This window comes from Pipistrellus hanaki (assembly GCF_964339955.1).
Source record: "Pipistrellus hanaki genome assembly, chromosome: 3".
Lineage (NCBI taxonomy): Eukaryota > Metazoa > Chordata > Mammalia > Chiroptera > Vespertilionidae > Pipistrellus > Pipistrellus hanaki.
This window is the reverse complement of record NC_140505.1, coordinates 142,325,343-142,342,998: the sequence shown is the minus strand read 5'-3', so window position 1 is coordinate 142,342,998 and position 17,656 is coordinate 142,325,343. Positions and strand designations below refer to the sequence as shown.

Sequence of the window (17,656 nt, the reverse complement as noted above, 5' to 3'; positions counted from 1 at the left end):
ACCACATGTCATCGCTTTAATACTGTGTAATACTTTCTTTTAAAATACAGTCTCTTCTGAGGTAGACAGACCACAACTGCAGAGCATCTTCAGACAGGAGATAAATACGTCCATGTATACAACACACAGCAACATGAGGTAGAAGTGGTTACAGCTGGAGGAGAGGACCCCAACCCCAACCTGGGTGGAGGCAGGGGAGGGCCAGCCTGCTGTGTCTGTCCTCCCCCAGCCCTGCCCCTGGATTCTTTGGTATGCCCCCCCCAACATCGCCAGAGTTGGACCTGCCCTTCCCCCGCCCAGCCCAGTGCCCATGAGGTAGGTGCTAGCAGATTAGGGGATGTCTCCTTGTGCAAAGTTCCCCGAGGCCAGCAGGAGAGGTGGGGGGGGGGGGGGTCTCAATCAATGAGGCCCCCCCAACCCCCAGAGCCGCCTGCCTCTTGAAGGGAAGGGAGGGATCCCCACCCACTTCCCTGATGCCCTCCCCCCATATACATACACACACCTGAGAACCTCACTCCTGGCTCCTGCAGCCCACCCGCTGCTTCTGAGGCAGCAGGCTGCAAACGGCTGGCTCCACGGAGAGGTTGGCCAGAAAGAGACCAGGGTGAGGGCAGCACAGAGCAGCTCTCCTGGCCGCTCGGCGAGGCCGGTGCAGCCCTCCGCCCTGGCACCCCGATGTCCCCCCTGCACACCTCCCAGCTGGGAGGGGGTGGTACAGAGACTGTAGCAGCTGTGAGGGCAGGCAGGGATCGGGGAGGGAGGCTGGGGTGGGAGAGAAGGGGTGAGGGCATGTTCCCCAGCTTTGGACCGAAGGCCAGAGTGGTGAAATGGGCTCCGGAGGGGGAGGTGGCAAAGGGCTGACGCCCCATCCAGGGAAGCTGGTAGGAAGAGGAGGAACACGGTTCCCAGAGAAAGCCGGAGCCTGGGCCTCTGGTGGGAAGTGTGGGTGTGACTGAGAATAGACCCCCAACGTCAGAATAAAGCAGCCTGCCCCCTCCCACTGCCTGCCCTCCAGACCTGGGACCCTCGGAGATGAGAAAAGAATACTTCCCCACAGGACCTCTCCTGCTCACCCCTCATCAGAGCCTCCGCGCAGACAGGGAAGGTTGGGTCTGCAGTCAGTTTTGTGCCCAACGGGACTTGTGGCCGAACTGTCTCTCCCTGCAGAACAATCCCCGTGGCCTGCACACAGGAGGCCTCTGCCTGGTCAGTCAATGGCCAGGTGAGCTGACCTCTCTGAGGACTTTCTGTTTCTGTCCCCCCCACCCCCATTGGGGCCTCTCAGGGTCTGGGGCAGGAAGTGGGCGAGTTAACCCTTCATAGAAAGCACGGAGCTGAGAGCCGGACCCAGCTGGATGAGTAGCAGAAAGGGGACAAGACTCACCTGCTCTCGAATCCCACAACACGCTCCCAACACCCCTGTCTACAGCCCCGGGCCGGGCAGGAAGCCTACAAGTACATTCCGCTTCCGTCTGTCCCGGGAAGAGCAGGGTCTGCGTGTGGCTCTGGCCCCCCTCGCCCTCCCCCACCGCAGTCTCCCTTTCTACGTCTCCTGAGGGGTAGGGTGGGTGGTGGGATCGCACAGGAGAGTAGCCTGAGTCTAACATTCTTTCTGAGGTCAATTTCTTCCTGAGTTGTCAAAAGAAAAAGAAAAACAGCAAGTTCTACACATCTTACAAAAATAAGAGGCCTACATATTAAACAAGCTACATTCCTGGGATTTCCCCTCCAAAACAAACAACAACAAACCCTTCTTTGGGTGGCTTTTGCTTGACACCTCCCCCAGACCCAAGGTTTCCGCTGGGTGACGGGTGGGAGGGAACGCCCCCGCCCCTCCTCCTGGGCCTGGGCCTCCAGGCCTCCTGCAAAGGGACGGCGCAGTCTCTGAAGGAGAGGGACAGAGGCAGGGAGAAGGACAGGAGGCACGGAAGCTAGAGAGCAAGGGATGGAGACAGAGCAGAGGGTGATGGATGGAGATAGGGAGGGAGGAGCAAAAGAGAAACTGAGCCAGGATGGAAGTTGGGGGAGTGGGGGGGGGGTGCTGGGCAGGATGAGGGGTTTGGGGGGGGGGGAGGAAGAGGGAAAGGAGGAGGAGGGGGGGGGGGAGGAGGAGGAGGGAGGCATCCAGAGAGCCAGGAGACAGGAGAATTGTGGTGAGAGCGAGCGCAAGAGTTCCTTAGGCCCCAGGCAGACACGCCCGTCCGAGGGGCTGAGATGGCGAGCTTCCCGTCCACAATAAATAGAAAAAACCTGAGTACACAGCGCATATGGCATCTATCTGCCTAGCAGAAGCATTTCCCTTCTCACGGAAAAAAAAAAAAAAAATCCACCCACAGCCCCGTTTCCTCCCTCCCCACATTCATCACTCGGCAGCGCCCTCGCAGCCAGGTGGGCCCAGACACCCCTCCCGGGACCGGGGAGCGGGGCGGCGGCTCCCGCGCCGTCAGTGTCCGAAGCCGTACATTTTGTCCCACTCCGCGTACGAGTCCAGGTCCTCGGGGGTGGCGCGGGGGCCCACCTTGGCCAGGGCCGCCTCCAGGTCCTTGTAGGAGAGCGGGCGCTGCAGCCCCGGGAGGCCCGCCGCGGCCGCCGCCTGCTGGCACAGCTGCCCCAGCTCGCCGCCGGAGAAGCCCTGCGTGCCCTGCACCAGCGCCGCCAGCTCCCGCTCGCCCAGCGCGCAGCCCTGCCGGGCCAGCGCCTGCTGCAGGATCTGCCCACGCGCCGCGCCGTCGGGCAGCGCCACGTAGAAGCGGAGCACGAAGCGCCGGCGGGTGGCCTCGTCCAGGGCCGCGGGCCGCGAGGTGGTGCCCACCACCAGCACGCCGTCGGCCCCCGCGCCGCAGCCGCCGTCCAGGCAGGCCAGGAGCGGCGCGAGCAGCGAGCCCGCGGCGGCGCCGTCCTCCCGCGGCGGCGGCGGCGGCGGCGGCAGCGCGTCCAGCTCGCTGATGAGCAGCACGGCGGGCGGGCGGCGGCGCGCGGCCGCGAAGGCCGCCTGCAGGAGGCGCGCGCCCTCGGCGGGCCCCGGCGCGGCCAGCGCGGCGGCGCGCAGGCGCAGCAGCGAGGCCCCCAGCTGCGTGGCCAGGCAGCGGCCCAGCAGCGCCTTGCCCGCCCCGCGCGGCCCGAAGAGCAGCACGGTCCGCGGCGGGCGCGGGCCGCCGGGGTAGGCGGGCGGCCTGAGCAGCGGCCACACCAGCTCCTCCTCCAGCGCCGCCTTGAGCGCGCCGTGGCCCGCCACGTCCGCCCACTGCACCGGGGGCCCGCGGTCCAGCATCTTGCTCGCCGCCAGCTCCAGCGCCGCCGGGTCCACCGCCTTGAGGGGCTCCTCCGCCGGCAGCGCGAAGGCCGCCCGGGGCGCCGGCGCGGGCGCGCGCTCCGGGAACTTCTCGAAGGGCTGGAGCGGCGGCCCGTAGCCCGGGGAGCCCAGCGCCTTGAGCGGGACGCCTGCGGCGAACTTGCCCGACGCCTCCTCCGCCGCCGACCCCGGCGGCTTCGCCCGGAACCCGTTGCCCCGGCCGTCGCCGGGGTCCGCGGCGGGGTAGGCGGCGCCGTCGGCCGCCGGGGCCTTGGGCGGCTCGTAGACGTACTTGCGGTAGCGGCCCTCAGCGCCCTCGTCCGCGGCCTTGCGCTTCAGCGACACCCCGGCCTCGGCCCCCGGCGCGGCGGCCTGGAAGCCGTAGGCGGCGGGCGCGGGCAGCGGCGTGGGCGCCGCCAGCCCCGAGGACAGGTAGGGGGCGGGCGGCGGGGCCCCGTAGCCCGGCTGCGCGGCGTAGCCCCCCGCGGGGTAGTTGTACAGCGGCCCCGGGGCGCCGTAGCCGGGCGGCGGCGGGGGCTGCAGCAGCGCGGCCGGGGGCGGCGGGGGCAGCGCGGGGCCGGTCTGCGCGCAGTAGCCGGGGGCCAGGTACCCGCCGCCGTAGCCGGCCGCGTACTCCGGCGCCGCCGCCGCCGGGCCCCCGCACGCATTGCCGGCGTACAGGGGTTCAGGCAGGTTCCCGGCTAGAACCGGGGAGCCCCCGAGACCCCCCGAGCCGCCCCCACCGCCCGGCTTGGTTCCGGGGAGGCCGTCGTGCAGCGAGGCCAGGGGGTAGTGTGGCTCCGGCCCCGGCCAGGGCTCGGGGTCCCCCTTGGCGCCGTTGAGAAAGGCGGCGTCGCCATAGCCGCCCAGCGCGGGGCGCTCGTAGGGCGAGTCCAGGGCCCCCGAGTACTTCTCGGCGTAGCGCTTGAGCAGGTTGGAGGCCGTGAGCGCCGAGATGTCGTCGTGCGCCCAAGCGTAGTGGCAGCGCTGGCGACCACCGCCAGGGGGCAGCTCCAACTTGTGGGCTGGCGACGGCGTGGTGGAGGAGACGTCCAGGTGCTGCTCCGGCCACTGGTTGAGAGGCTGGGCGTGTTCCGGTGTCCAGTGCATCTTCAACAGAGCTGCAAAGAGAGGTGGCTCTGAGGTCCTTCTGGGTGGACCTCCCTGCCCACTGACTCCCTGCCCACCGACCTCCCTGCCCACCACTGAGACTGTAGCTCTGGCCCGGCTGGTTCTCCGGCACCCACCGCCCTCCTGGGAACCTTCTCCAGCACCAAGTACACAGTACAGCAGGCATGTCAAACTGGGCCCTCGGGCCGCATGTGGCCCACAATGAATATGTTTGAGGCCCAGCCAATATAACGTTATGGAAGAAACATTTTAATAATTTCATAATCTTCCCCACACACCATGCACAGCTATAGTCGCATATCAACTCTGGTCGCCCAATTTTAAAATTAGACTTGTTAGTGACATCTCTGGGTTTGTAAAGAAAATTATGGTAACTTAAATTCATAAATATTCCAGCGCATATGGAAGATATTCCAATATCATCCCGTTTTGGATGTATGGCAGCTAACTGGTTAATTTTTATAATTATCCTATTATAAGTAATTATTAATAACGAACTACAATGTTCACTAATGACTGATTACTATAATCGTGTTGCATTCATTTCCCATATGTGCCTTACCACAGGCTCACCATTTCTCTCCACTAATACTAGCAGCGAATATTTTAGCAGCCGATTGCCACATCATTAGTCTTGTACTGACTTGTTTAGCATGCACAACAGGAAATACTTCGCTTTCAGAGAACAGTGGGTTTATTTGCATTACGTTTATTAATTTGTGCAGTTATTCAGTTTCTGTTAATGTTCAAGAAAAAATATTAATTTTTATTAAAATGTTCTATTTTATGTTAACGATTACTCATTTATTTCAGCCCTTGTATTCAGCATGTTTCTATTAAAATAAATCTATGAAAATTGAAGTTTTGCCTTTGTTTTTGTTTTTTTGCAGCCCACATAAACCTTTTTTATTTGACCCGGTTAGCCTTTGAGTTTGACATGCTTGCAGTACAGGATCTACCCCTCTTGTCCAGGTTAAAGTTATCTGAGAATACTTCCCTCAGAACAGGAGGGATCTGGAAAGGACATGCTGGGCCCTAACTTCACCTTTTTTTATATTTAATTTATTGGGGTGACATTGGTCAACATGATATAGGTTTCAGGTATAGGTTTCTACCTAGTATGTTGTAAGATCTGTGTATTGCACCATGTACCCACCACCCAAAGTCAGATCTTCTCCTGTACCACATATTGGGGCTGCCTTCTCCTCCCACCCCTTCCCTCTGGCAACTAACTAACTTCATCTTACAGGCAATGAGCACTATTTTATCCTGGCCACCCCAGCCCTGACTAGGACACAAGGGTCCTGCCTTCCAGACCTAATGTAGTGAAGGGATAACATCCTAGCCCTGGGAAGAGCCAAGCCCAGTGGGGATCGTTCAGTAACGGCTGCTTGTTGCACACCCGCCATGTGCTAGGGAGGCACTAAGGAGCCACTGAGCTTGTGTAATGAGGAGAGGCCTGCCCAGGGCCCCTGACCGATGGCCCAACAGTGTGATAGTCTTACGTGCTCTGTTCACCTCCATCTTCCTAGACACTCCAGGGCCCCCTTGGGGCCTGAAGTGAGGGACATAGATGTCTTTGGCAGTTCTGCACTGTCCCTAGGAAATCCCAGAGGCTGATCTGGAAGCATTCGCTTCCTTTCCACTTGGTTCCTTTCAGTCTCTGCCTGATAAGGTCAGAGCACATGGGTTCCAGACCCAATTCTGCACGTGATGGCTGTGTGCCCAGGGCAAGTGTTGCCATCTGTCTGGTTCCCAAAATATGTTCATCACAATACGGAGAGGTCATTTAGAATAGATAAATCATATCCCAGGGGAGCTGGGGAGAAAGTTAGTTTGCAGCATTGCAGTTAAGTGCACATCTTAGCTTCACAGTAACTAAATAACTCACTTTGCAAAGTAAAAAACACTGCTATACTCAAAAGAAGCAAAATGTTCCTAGTACAGAGATCACAGGGCTTATTTTTCATGGACCTCAGGAAGCAAGCCTGTGAGGTGTAATAATGTCCTCATAGCCATGCCACACAAATATTAATGGCTATTGCTCCCACTCCCTCAGCACCAGTCAAGGCACGAGCAAAACCGCAGTCAGGCCACTCGGGGCCGGGGACGAGCACTCTCTGGCACATGGCGCCAATGAGTTAGCCTGATCCGAGGGTAGAATCTCAAACACTAAATGGCATACTAGAGAGAGTTTTGGTGATCAGTATTTCTCAAACCTAAGCTTTCAATAAGATAAGTTAACCTTACAGTTTCCATATTCTTTCCTCAACAAATACTAAATGTTATGCTGGGGGGAGAGGGGCAGATTGCAAGGTGAATGACGGTTCAGCCAGATGTGGAGACAGAGAGACATCTTTTGTGAGGTGGGAAGATACAGGTGTGTCCCCAAAGCTCTGGGGCTCAAGGGAACATGCTGCACCTGGTGGAGAAGGCTTCACCAAGGAGGTGGTGTCTTTACTGGACTTTGAATGGTGAGGGACCAAGTTGACCAGACAGGCTAGAGGGTTCCAACACCTTTAAAGGTACAGAGCACAGTGTATTCAGAAAGGCGGGCCTGGGTTAACTCATAGGCCCTATTCCCCTCCTCAAGACAATTTATTGCCACATTCTTGAAAATTGTCATAATAAATCTACATATCTACTATGTCTATGATGTGAATCATGTACCTTAAGAAATAGGGCTTCAAACAAACAAACTAACTAACAAAAAGACCCCAAACAGCAACAGCAATCTTGTAAAAGAAGAACAAAGTTGGAGGGATCACAATACTGGTTATTAAACTATACTACAAAGCCATTGTAATCAAAACAGTCTGTTACTGGCATAAGAACAGGCATATAGGCCAATGGGACAGAACAGAGTCTGCAGAAATTGACCCACACCATTGCTGTCAGTATTTGACAAGAAAAGTAAAAACATACAATGGCGTAGACAGTCTTGCAACAAATGGTTTTGGGAAAACTGGACACGCACATGCAAAAAAGATGAAACTAGACCACCAACTTACACCAGACACAAGATAAGTTCAGTATGTAAGTCATGAAACCATGAAAATCCTAGAAAAAAACATAGGCAGTAAAAACTCAGATATCTCACATAGCAGAATTTTCACTGATACATCTCCAAGGGTAAGAGAAACAGGAAAAACTAAACAAATGGGACTACATCAAACTGAAAAGCTTCTGCACAGCAAAAGAAACTACCATCAAAATGAAAAGAGACCCCACTGTATGGGAGAACATATTTGCCAGTGATACACCTGATAAGGGGTTAATATCCAAATACATAAAGAATTCATACTAGTCAACAATTAAGTCCAATTTAAAAATGGGCAAAGGACCTGAACAGACAATTCTACAAAGAGGACATACAGATGGCCAATAGATGGCCAATACAGTATGAAAAAATGCTCAAAGTCACTAATCATCAGAAATGCAAATTAAAACCACAATGAAATATCACCTCACACCTGTCAAAATGGTTACCATCCTATCCTATATAATAAAAGGCTAATATGCAAATAAACCAAATGGCAGAATAACCGGTCCCTATGACTTGCACTGACCACCAGGGGAACATGGCGGGTGGCAGTAGCAGGTGGCAGAGCATGAAACATGGTGGGCATCATCCGTGGTGGGATGGTGGAGCAGGTGAGCAAGGGTTGCCAGACTAAGGTGGGGTACTGGTCGCTGTCTTTGGAGCCAGCCTCTGGTGGTTACTGAGAATTCTTTACTCCCACACACCATGATCCCACCCAGCACTTGCACCTGCTGCCACCCACTGCCAGCGCCTGGCACTACCCCAATCACTCAGTGCCATCAGCGGGTGCGAGTGTCAGCTGCTGGCCCCGGTTGCCCCTCAGGGCTTCTCCACCTCTCCCTGCTCCTGAGGGCGATCAGGGTAGCAGCCACTGCTGGCACCAGCCCCCAAAGCTCCGTGCGGTCAGTGGGTTTGAGCAGTGACAGTGGGAGAAAGGCTGCCAGCAGATGGGACCATGGCGGGTGGGGGTGCAGAGAATGGGCGGAGACCCACCACTGTGTCCACCGCAGCCTCACAGCCCACAATTCCTTTCAAGCACTGGGCCCCTACTCAATAAATAAACAAGTGCCCAGGTTGTGGGTTCAATCCCCAATGGGGGGTGGGGGGGGCCGTGCAGGAGGCAGCTGATCAATGATTCCCTCTCATCATTGATGTTTCTGTCTCTCCCTCTCTCTTCCTCTCTGAAATCAATAAAAATATATATATATATTTTTTTAATTAAAAAGCTGTGGTACATTTACACAATGGAATACTATGCAGCTATAAAAAAGAAGGATCGCTTACCCTCTGAGACACTATGGACCTGGAGAGCATTGTGCTAAGTGAAATAAGCCAGTCAGAGAAAGACAAGGATCAAATGACCTCACTCAGATGTGGATTCTAATTAACAAAATAGATCCAGAGACATAGAAGCATGGAACCGACTGTGGGATCTCAGAGGGAAGGTGCGGGGGGGAGGGTGGCTAAAGGGGGGAAGAGATTAACCAAAGAACTTGTATGCATATATACATACCCCATGGACACAGACAATAGGGTAGTGAAGGCCTGAGGCAGGGACTGAGGGTGGGCTAGAAGGGGTCAAGGGGGGGGAGGGGGAGGGGACATATGTAATACTTTCAACAATAAATATCTTTTTAAAATAGTGTGGTGAAAGCCTACATGGGGAGTAGGGGCTGAGCAGAGGGGGCTACTGGGAGACCTCTCTAATACTGTCAACAATAATACATATATAAAGAAATAGTGCTCATGTGCAGTGAGCAACCTACATAATCATACACTGCAAGCCTAGAAGGAGCACCAAGAAATATCACGTCACCAAAGGCTTGGAGGCAGGTGTATGGAGGAGCCGTGGTAGAAGAAGGTGAAAAAAATAAGCAAGTGGCTTCTCGGGTTCTCTTCAGCTGCCCGTGCGTACAGCCAGCCGTTTGTTGGCAGCACCACCTCCAAAGGCCGTGACCGGACACCAATGGGAGAGGGCGCTCTTTGGATCTAAAACTATTTATCTCATCCCCACCGCCCTAGGGCGGGCGTGAGCCACAAGTACTAACGCTTAAGAAAGGAAAGTTTTTAAGGTTGTTTCGCCTTCAGAGTTCACCCCGAACTCCGAGGGAGAGAGCAGAGCTGAGGGAGGTCTGCGGCAGACGTGCCGGTCCTACGGAGGGTCCTCGGAGAACAGAGGCATTGCCTGGTGTCGGCGGGGTGATCTCCGGGGACATCAGAACTCACAAGGGGGCTGGCGGCAGGGTCTTAGGAGGGGATATCGGAGTTATGCAAATGCAGATCAGGTGGGGCAAAAGTGGGTTTGCAGTTGTGAGTACTGGAAACACAATTTATTATTGTATTACTTGATAATTATTGTATTTTCTATACAAACTGTAAACCTGCTTTTGCACACACACACACACACACACACACCCATTGTAATACCACATGGACCTTTGAGCCTGTTTGGGGGGCTCCTATTCATCGTTATCTGTGTTTTGGCTCCTTCCTTTGGAGAAAAGATGTTTGATGACAGCACTTTCCCGAGCACAGTGAGCTGGGAATAATGGGGAAGGACTTCCACAGACACAGGCATTTCCTTCACCCCTCCTGCTCCTCTTCGCTCATGTCCCCACCCTCAAGGCCAAGCACTCAGCCTGGATCAGCACTGAACCACTCCACCCAGCAGGTGTGGCTCTCCAACCTGTCCCAGCGACACCCCCGCCCCCTCTGTCTCATCCATCCCAGGATTAGCCGCTCCTCGTCCTACCCACAGGGGCCCTTGTCCCTGCAGCTCATCCAGCCCGCTCGATCTCTACCCTCCACCCCTTCGGATGCTGGCCGTCCACTCTAGGTAACGCTCTTCCATTTGAACCCAGGGCACATTGCCCCGCTTCTGGCTTTCTGCTTGCACCTTTATCTATGCCTACATTCCACGCTGCAGGCAGGAAGCCTGAGGGTCCATCCACCCCAGCCCTTGACCCCATCTTGGTTCAGCCTGGGATCTTGCCTCATTAATTAAGGATTCCTTCCCGCTATGGTGTCCTGGCTCCCTCCCCAAGGCAAGCATAATTGCTTCCGGTCTTCAAAAAGACCTCCTGGACCCTAAGTCCCCACTTGCTACCAGCCCCTCTTTCTTCCCCTTCTTTCGAGATCCTTTCAGATGGCTGTCTCAACGCAGTGCCCTGGCCTCTGTCAGAGAGCCTTTAATGGTCTGACTGGGGAGCAGAGGGCCAGTCAGCAACTTTAAACTCAGTCACAAAGCACTTGATCTCAAGACTTCCTCTGGCCTCTTCCGAGGGGAGAACAAAGGTCTGGCCAGAACGCCCCTGCCCAGGGAAGGGAGAAGATGGGAGCTGGAGGAGGTGAGACTGCCCTCCTGCACCCAGGCTGAGAACGCTGGCCCGCAGGAGCCTGGCACACTCCTGCATTCACACTGGGCAGCGGGCGCGTGTGCATGTCTGTGCCTGTCACTTACACACATACTCTGTCTCACCGCTCTGGGGCTTTACGTGCACACTCAGCGGGGTGCTTTCTGACACAACCAGCCTCCCCCTTGCCTTCCTTCTCCCGCGTGTCCCCCCCCCCCCCCGAGAGGTTAGGGCAGAGCTTGCTGTTTCCCAGCCCCACACCCAGGCTCTTACCATTACTCTGCACCTACCTGCGACCCAGCTCACAAGCCCCTCCCACTCAGCCTCCCCCATGAGGGAGCTCCCAGGGGATCCAGCCTCCTTCAGGGTTCACAGACTATACTCCTGTCCCCTACATCACCCAGGGGCTTGGGGACAAGGGTGAGCTTTGAATCAGGGAGACCTGGGTTTGAATCCAGTCTCACTTATTCTGCGATCCTCGTCAGGGTGCCTGCCCTCCCCGGAGCTCAACGTCTCCATCTGTTAAAGGGTGTGACATAGGCCTTGCAGAGCAGTCTTGAGGATTTTAAAAGAATAATGTATGTAAAGTACGCAGTCCCGTAGGGGGTACAAAGTGGTGTGATAAATGGGACAATTAAGAACAGGAGCAGTGGCCCATCCTTACTGAGTGGCTCTGAACAAGGCCCTCCCCCTTGGGGCTGAGGTAACTCGGAGAATGCTCTGTGAGGGAGCTTCATCCCAGCTGATAGGATGGAACAGTCCTCGGGCCATTTCCCAGCACCCCCCGCGGGGGGCAGCGCCAGGCCCTGAGCTACCTTAAGTAGCCCTCACAACAGGTCTATGGGGTCAATGCCGTTGTCATCATTCCCACTTTACAGGTGGGGAGGCGGAGAGATTAATACAGCCCCCAGGTCACCCAGCCATCACATTATAGAGCAGGATTCTGACGGCAGCAGCCTGACCAGGAGCCCAGGCCCTCTCCCTTGGCTGCACTACGTCCCTGGTCCAGCCCCCGGGGACTCACAGCCAGGGAAGAGCCAGAGGCCATGACCTGCCTATGTCTTCTCCTCGGCCCGTGGAAACACGTGTCTGTATTTGCCGGGAGTGTGGCTGTGCCTCACACGCTGTGCAGTGACCCTGTGGACCTGCAGCTGGAAGCACCTTCTGGGGGAGGAAGGGGCCCCCAGGCAGGAGCATTTGTGTCCTCTCATGGTAAACAGCCAGGAGAGCTGTCTTTTTCCGGCAGACCTGCCATCTGACAGGTGTTCAGCTCCCTGGGGGGGCAGACAGCTCCTTCTCTGAGTCTGGGACTCCCCTGGTGGCGGCTGGACTCAGGAGAAAATGTAACTTCCTGAAGCCGCACCCTCCGGGAGCAAGGCCAGGCTCGGAGCAGCTCTCTCTGGCAGACCCTGCCCTTCCGCACAGAGGAGGCTGGCCCACCGGGGAGCGCAGTCCCTCAGACTCAGGCGAGCAGGAAATGGTAACGGGAGGAATTCCTAGACAGTCAGTCAGTGCAAAACTCCTACACCCTCGGCCCTCATTTAGAGGAAGTCTTCCGGGATCAGTGAGAAGCGATTCCACTTCACAAATGGCCAGAACACTCAGTGCACCACTTCAGCCCCATGGCCTCCCCGGTCCCCACGGGCCTCTCCGTCCCCACGGGCCTCTCCGTCCCCACGGGCCTCTCCGTCCCCACGGGCCTCTCCGTCCCCACGGGCCTCTCCGGTCCCCACGGGCCTCCCCGGTCCCCACGGGCCTCTCCGGTCCCCACGGGCCTCTCCGGTCCCCACGGGCCTCTCCGTCCCCACGGGCCTCTCCGGTCCCCACGGGCCTCTCCGGTCCCCACGGGCCTCTCCGGTCCCCACGGGCCTCCCCGGTCCCCACGGGCCTCTCCGTCCCCACGGGCCTCCCCGGTCCCCACGGGCCTCCCCGGTCCCCACGGGCCTCTCCGTCCCCACGGGCCTCTCCGGTCCCCACGGGCCTCTCCGGTCCCCACGGGCCTCCCCGGTCCCCACGGGCCTCTCCGTCCCCACGGGCCTCTCCGTCCCCACGGGCCTCTCCGTCCCCACGGGCCTCTCCGTCCCCACGGGCCTCCCCGGTCCCCACGGGCCTCTCCGTCCCCACGGGCCTCCCCGGTCCCCATGGGCCTCCCCGGTCCCCAGGGGCCTCTCCGGTCCCCACGGGCCTCTCCGTCCCCACGGGCCTCTCCGTCCCCACGGGACTCTCCGTCCCCACGGGCCTCCCCGGTCCCCACGGGCCTCTCCGTCCCCACGGGCCTCCCCGGTCCCCATGGGCCTCTCCGGTCCCCAGGGGCCGAGGGCGGGCCCTCCACGCAGCGGGCCTGACGGGGCGGGCGATGGGGAGCTCCTATAGTTAACCCACCGATGGGGAACCTCCAGACCCAGCCCACCCCCACCTCCGGGGGAAGGAAGGAGAAGTGCTGGAGACACAGCTCCATCGCCAATGGCCAGGGGTTTAGTCAAAGCCTCCACAAAAACACAGAGGCTCTGGGCGGTGAACGTGTGGAGGTGCTGGGAGGTGGTGCCAACGGTTCTAGATTGAGAACTGCTGCTGTAGAGCCTAAGACCTTCGGAAAACACAGATGTTTACATTACGACTCATAACAGTAGCAAAATTACAGTTATGAAGTAGCAATGAAAGTACCGTAATCTTATGGTTGGGGGTCACCATCACATGAGGAGCTGTATTGAAGGGTCACGGCATTAGAAAGGCTGAGAACCACTGCTTAGCCTGAGGCAGCGGTCAGCAAACTCATTAGTCAACAAAGCCAAATATCAATGGTATGATTGAAATTTCTTTAGAGAGCCAAATTTTTTAAACTTAAACTTCTTCTATCGCCACTTCTTCAAAATGGACTCGCCCAGGCCGTGGTATTCTGTGGAAGAGCCACACTCAGGGGGCCAAAGAGCCGCATGTGGCTCGCGAGCCGCAGTTTGCTGACCACGGGCCTATGGGGTCTGATGCCATCTCCAGGTAAATAGTGTCAGGATTTAGCTAAATGTGTAGGACACCCAGCTGGTGTGCAGAACTGGCTCGTGTGGCTAAAACCGCTTTGGCTCAGTGGATAGAGCGTCGGCCTGTGGACTAATAGGTCCTGGGTTCGATTCCGGTCAGGGGCATGTACCTTGGTTGGGGGCACATCCCCGGTGGGGGGTGTGCAAGAGGCAGCTGATCGATGATTCTCTCATCGATGTTTCTAACTCTATCCCTCTCTCTGCCTCTCTGTAAAAAATCAATAAAATTAAATTAAATTAAATTAAAAAAAGAACTGGCTGGTGTGGAAACCCACACATTTGGTGTGAGAAGTGAAGCTGGGCAGTGTGAGCATCAAGAGACTGTTTTTCCCTCACACCCTCCTCCCCCGCCCCCACTCTGACACCCAGGGCAGCAAACCCCCCCGAGCTGTCCCTGTGGCTGGGCAGGAGCCCAGTCTCTGTAAGCTTCACTGTCGTCTGCTGTCAAGTGAGACAGCTGCTGCAGAAGGTGGATTGCAGGCTCTCTCGCGCGAGGAACGTTTTAAAGTAAACTTTACACTGGACGCAGCAGTAAGAGACCCCAACCGTGCCATGCCAACACCCCCTCCATCTCTCTAAGGAGGCCCCTAACACCCCTTGCCTCTGGCCCCCTCCCCCAGCTCAGAAATCCTGATCCAGAATTCCATTACCCACGGGAGGGCGGGATTGGGCGCGCAGGGCTGGGGCGGGGCGGCTCCGGGCCAGTGAGGAGCAGGGGCTGCCGCAGCCCCCTCTCGGCCGGCTCCCCAGGGCTCCATTATCTCAGCCGGGAACAAAGGGGCTGGAGAGGAGAATCCCATTGTTGGCCCTCGTATGGAAATCTCATTAATCTATTCACCGCAGCTCCCACAGGCCCTTTGTCCCCGGCTTTTTGTCCAGTGCTCACAACTGCTCCCCCGCCCGTGGGCCCTGCCCTGCCGGAGGGGGCGAGGGGGGACAAAAGGACTCCCCTGGACCAGTCACCTGCCACAGCCCTGGCACCCACCACAGGGGAAGCTCTGCCCCCAGCTCAGGCCGGAGCGCAGCCCCCAGCACAGCTGGGCCTGCACAGCCCCGCCTGGGGGACTGTCTGGGCCCGGTACTGGCCCAGCAGAACGTTAGGGGATTAGCCAAGGCGGCCAGAGAGGCAGCTGCAAACTCACTGCAAGGGCTGCAGCCTGTTTCTGCAGCCCCTCCTGTCCCCGACCCCCCACCCCCACCCCGTCCTGTCCTGGCCCATTCCTAGCCAGCACCCGAGGGCAGAGTGCCTGCCCGGTGTTAGAGATGCAAGACTGGGTCAAACTGCGAACTGTCCTCACAGACTCTATTGTGTAACAGAGAAGATAAGGCTTAAGTGGTCAAGGAGAGAGGGAAGGAAGTAAGGGGGGGAGGAGGGAGGGAGGGAAGGAGGAAAGAGGGAAGGGAAGGGAAGGGAAGGGAAGGGAAGGGAAGGGAAGGGAAGGGAAGGGAAGGGAAGGTGGGAGGGAAGGAGGGTGGGAGGGAGAGAGGGAGGGAGGGGAGGAGAAGGTGAGGGAGGGAAAGAAAAAGAAAAGAATGAGTCTAGTACTCAGTGGATGCTATTTTTGGAGGGGGGGGGTCAGGATAGCACCTAAAATGGGTGTGTTGGATGGGAAGCACTGGGGTACATTCATGGACTTGCCGTGAAGGCGGAGGACCAGAGCTGAGCGGGAGTGCTGGCTCTCCGTCATCACTCACTGCCCGCAACACCCACCTCAGTGACACCATTTACAGACATTACACTGAGTCCCGGAGAGGAGGTGTGGCTTGCCCGGGTCCAGATGGGGCCTCCTCCCTCTGAGCAGTGCTTCCCCCCACACACACACAGGCTGTGGTGAGGCGAGGATACGGACCGGGACCGCGGAGCAGACCCCTGAGTAGAGCCGGGGCGGGGGGGGGGGGGGGGGGTCGTCTATGCACAAGAATCTGAACCCGCTTTTCCATGTCCCTATTCTCCTTGGCTGGAGACATGGTGAGCCTGGAGCTGGGAGGGGGGGGGGACTTAGGAAGGTGGGGACGCACCTGGGGGGGGGGGGAAGGGGTGCATGCTATGAGCGCCAAGGAGTGGGAACGGTCAGGGTTCAGGACAGGTGTTGGCTAATTCTCTCCTGTCTTGGGGCAGGAAGTCCCAGGCTTCTCCGATCCCTCCAATAATGAAACGCAGCCTGCATTCCTCTCCACGCACAGGCCCTGAAGAAATCCAGAAAAAGCCAGCTCTGCTCACAGGTCCCCTCCCTTCACCCCCCACTGGAAGTGCCCTCCCTCTCGCAACTAGCGCCCATCCTTCAAGGCCCCTGGCAGCCCTGCTCCTTATGCCTCCTCCGGCCCTGACCGGTGCCTCGCTGTCCGGGGGAAGCGGAGAGAGTCCCTCCTGACAGCAAGAACGGGGTGTTCTTCCTCTCTGCCCTGATCCAATGCCCTCTCAACACTCAAGGATGCTGTTCCCTCAGTTCTCCCGGCTCCTGCGTGACCCATCTCCCCTCTTCTTCATCTCATCGGCCCACAAACACACTGTCATTCTCCCACCTGAGGGGAAGGTGGTGTTCAAAACAGTCTCTTAATGTCAGTAAGTAGATGGGAACTCGTTTAGAACAGCTGAAACAGAATCTCCAAGTCAGTTTTTAGTGTAGAAAAGGTATCTAAGATCCAGGAAATCCTTAATTAGTGTGAAGAGCACATTAAACAGTGTATGAAACCTCTTTTATTTACTTAAAGTAGCCTAGAACTCTACATGTGTGTCAAACAAGGCTTGAAAGTGAGAAATGAGCAAATTGAACAGCTTTGGAAAGCCTTACAGTTCACTGTAATGTAGCATTACACTCTCTAACATAGTTGAGGGACAATGTTCTCGAGCTTCTTCTGTTCATAACAGTGTATAGGAAGTTGTTTGTATGTGTGGGCAATGCTTATACTTGGACAAGAAGGCCTAATATAGTAAACTACATGAAAACATGTATAATTCAGAGAAAATGACAGTAAATAGATGAGAACTCGTTTAGAACAGCTGAAACAGCTTCTCCAAGTCAGTTCTTAGTGTTGAAAAGGTATCTAACATCCAGGAATTCCTTAATTCGAGTTGAGAGCACATTAAACAGTGTATGAATCCTATATTTTTTACTTAAAGGAGCCTAGAACTTTAAATGTATGTCACACAAAGCTAGAAAGAGAGACCAAAAAACAAAAACAAAAAAACAAAACAGTCTCTTGATCCGCCTCCAACTACATCCTTTTGCTCTTTGCTTGCTTTTTAACAAAAAACAAACAAATAAACAAAAAGCACAACAGTTTGAAAGACACCGACACTGCTGTCCCTGATGCCCCCCCTCCCACACAGCCGTTCACACCGGGCACTCGGCCCCCAGCGGGCCGGGTGGGGTGTGACCACGCCGTGAAGTCTGAGGGTCAGTCCTCAGTGGCCTCAGCTCAGCAGCAGCAGCCTCAGCGGACAGCCCTGCTCTCTGGACCATCCACACAAGGCTCCCCGCCCCTCTCCTCCTCAGCCTCTGCCCTGCCCGCCTTCGCCCCCACCCAGCCTCGCAGAGCCGATTCAGTCTGCGGGTCTTCTCTCCACATGAATTGCTGAGAGCCCCCCTCCAGTCTTGTGGCCTTGACCATCGTCTCTGCATTGAGGTTTCCTGAGAGTGGTTCTCCAGCCTGGTTTTCTGTCATGCACTCCCCACTGGTGCACCCAGCCTTCTTACTGACCCCTCCACTCCAACGTTTAACTGACACGTTCGATAAAAATCAAACTTCTGACTTCCTCACCACCGCCACCTCTCCCCTCCCTCCACTCAGCTCCCCATCT

The 17,656-nt window shown here is 56.8% G+C and overlaps 1 protein-coding gene across 2 annotated transcripts in view; it reads right to left on the bottom strand.

Annotated features, from left to right (window-relative positions):
* Positions 1–17,656, bottom strand: part of FIGNL2 (fidgetin like 2) — a 32,274-nt gene continuing 14,618 nt past the window's right edge. For both annotated transcript variants that reach the window (XM_084877401.1, XM_084877402.1), the window contains exon 2: positions 1–4,413. In XM_084877401.1, the coding sequence (XP_084733527.1) occupies positions 2,444–4,402 (1,959 nt within the window). In that variant the 5' untranslated portion in view covers positions 4,403–4,413 and the 3' untranslated portion in view covers positions 1–2,443. The remainder of the gene's footprint in view (positions 4,414–17,656) is intronic.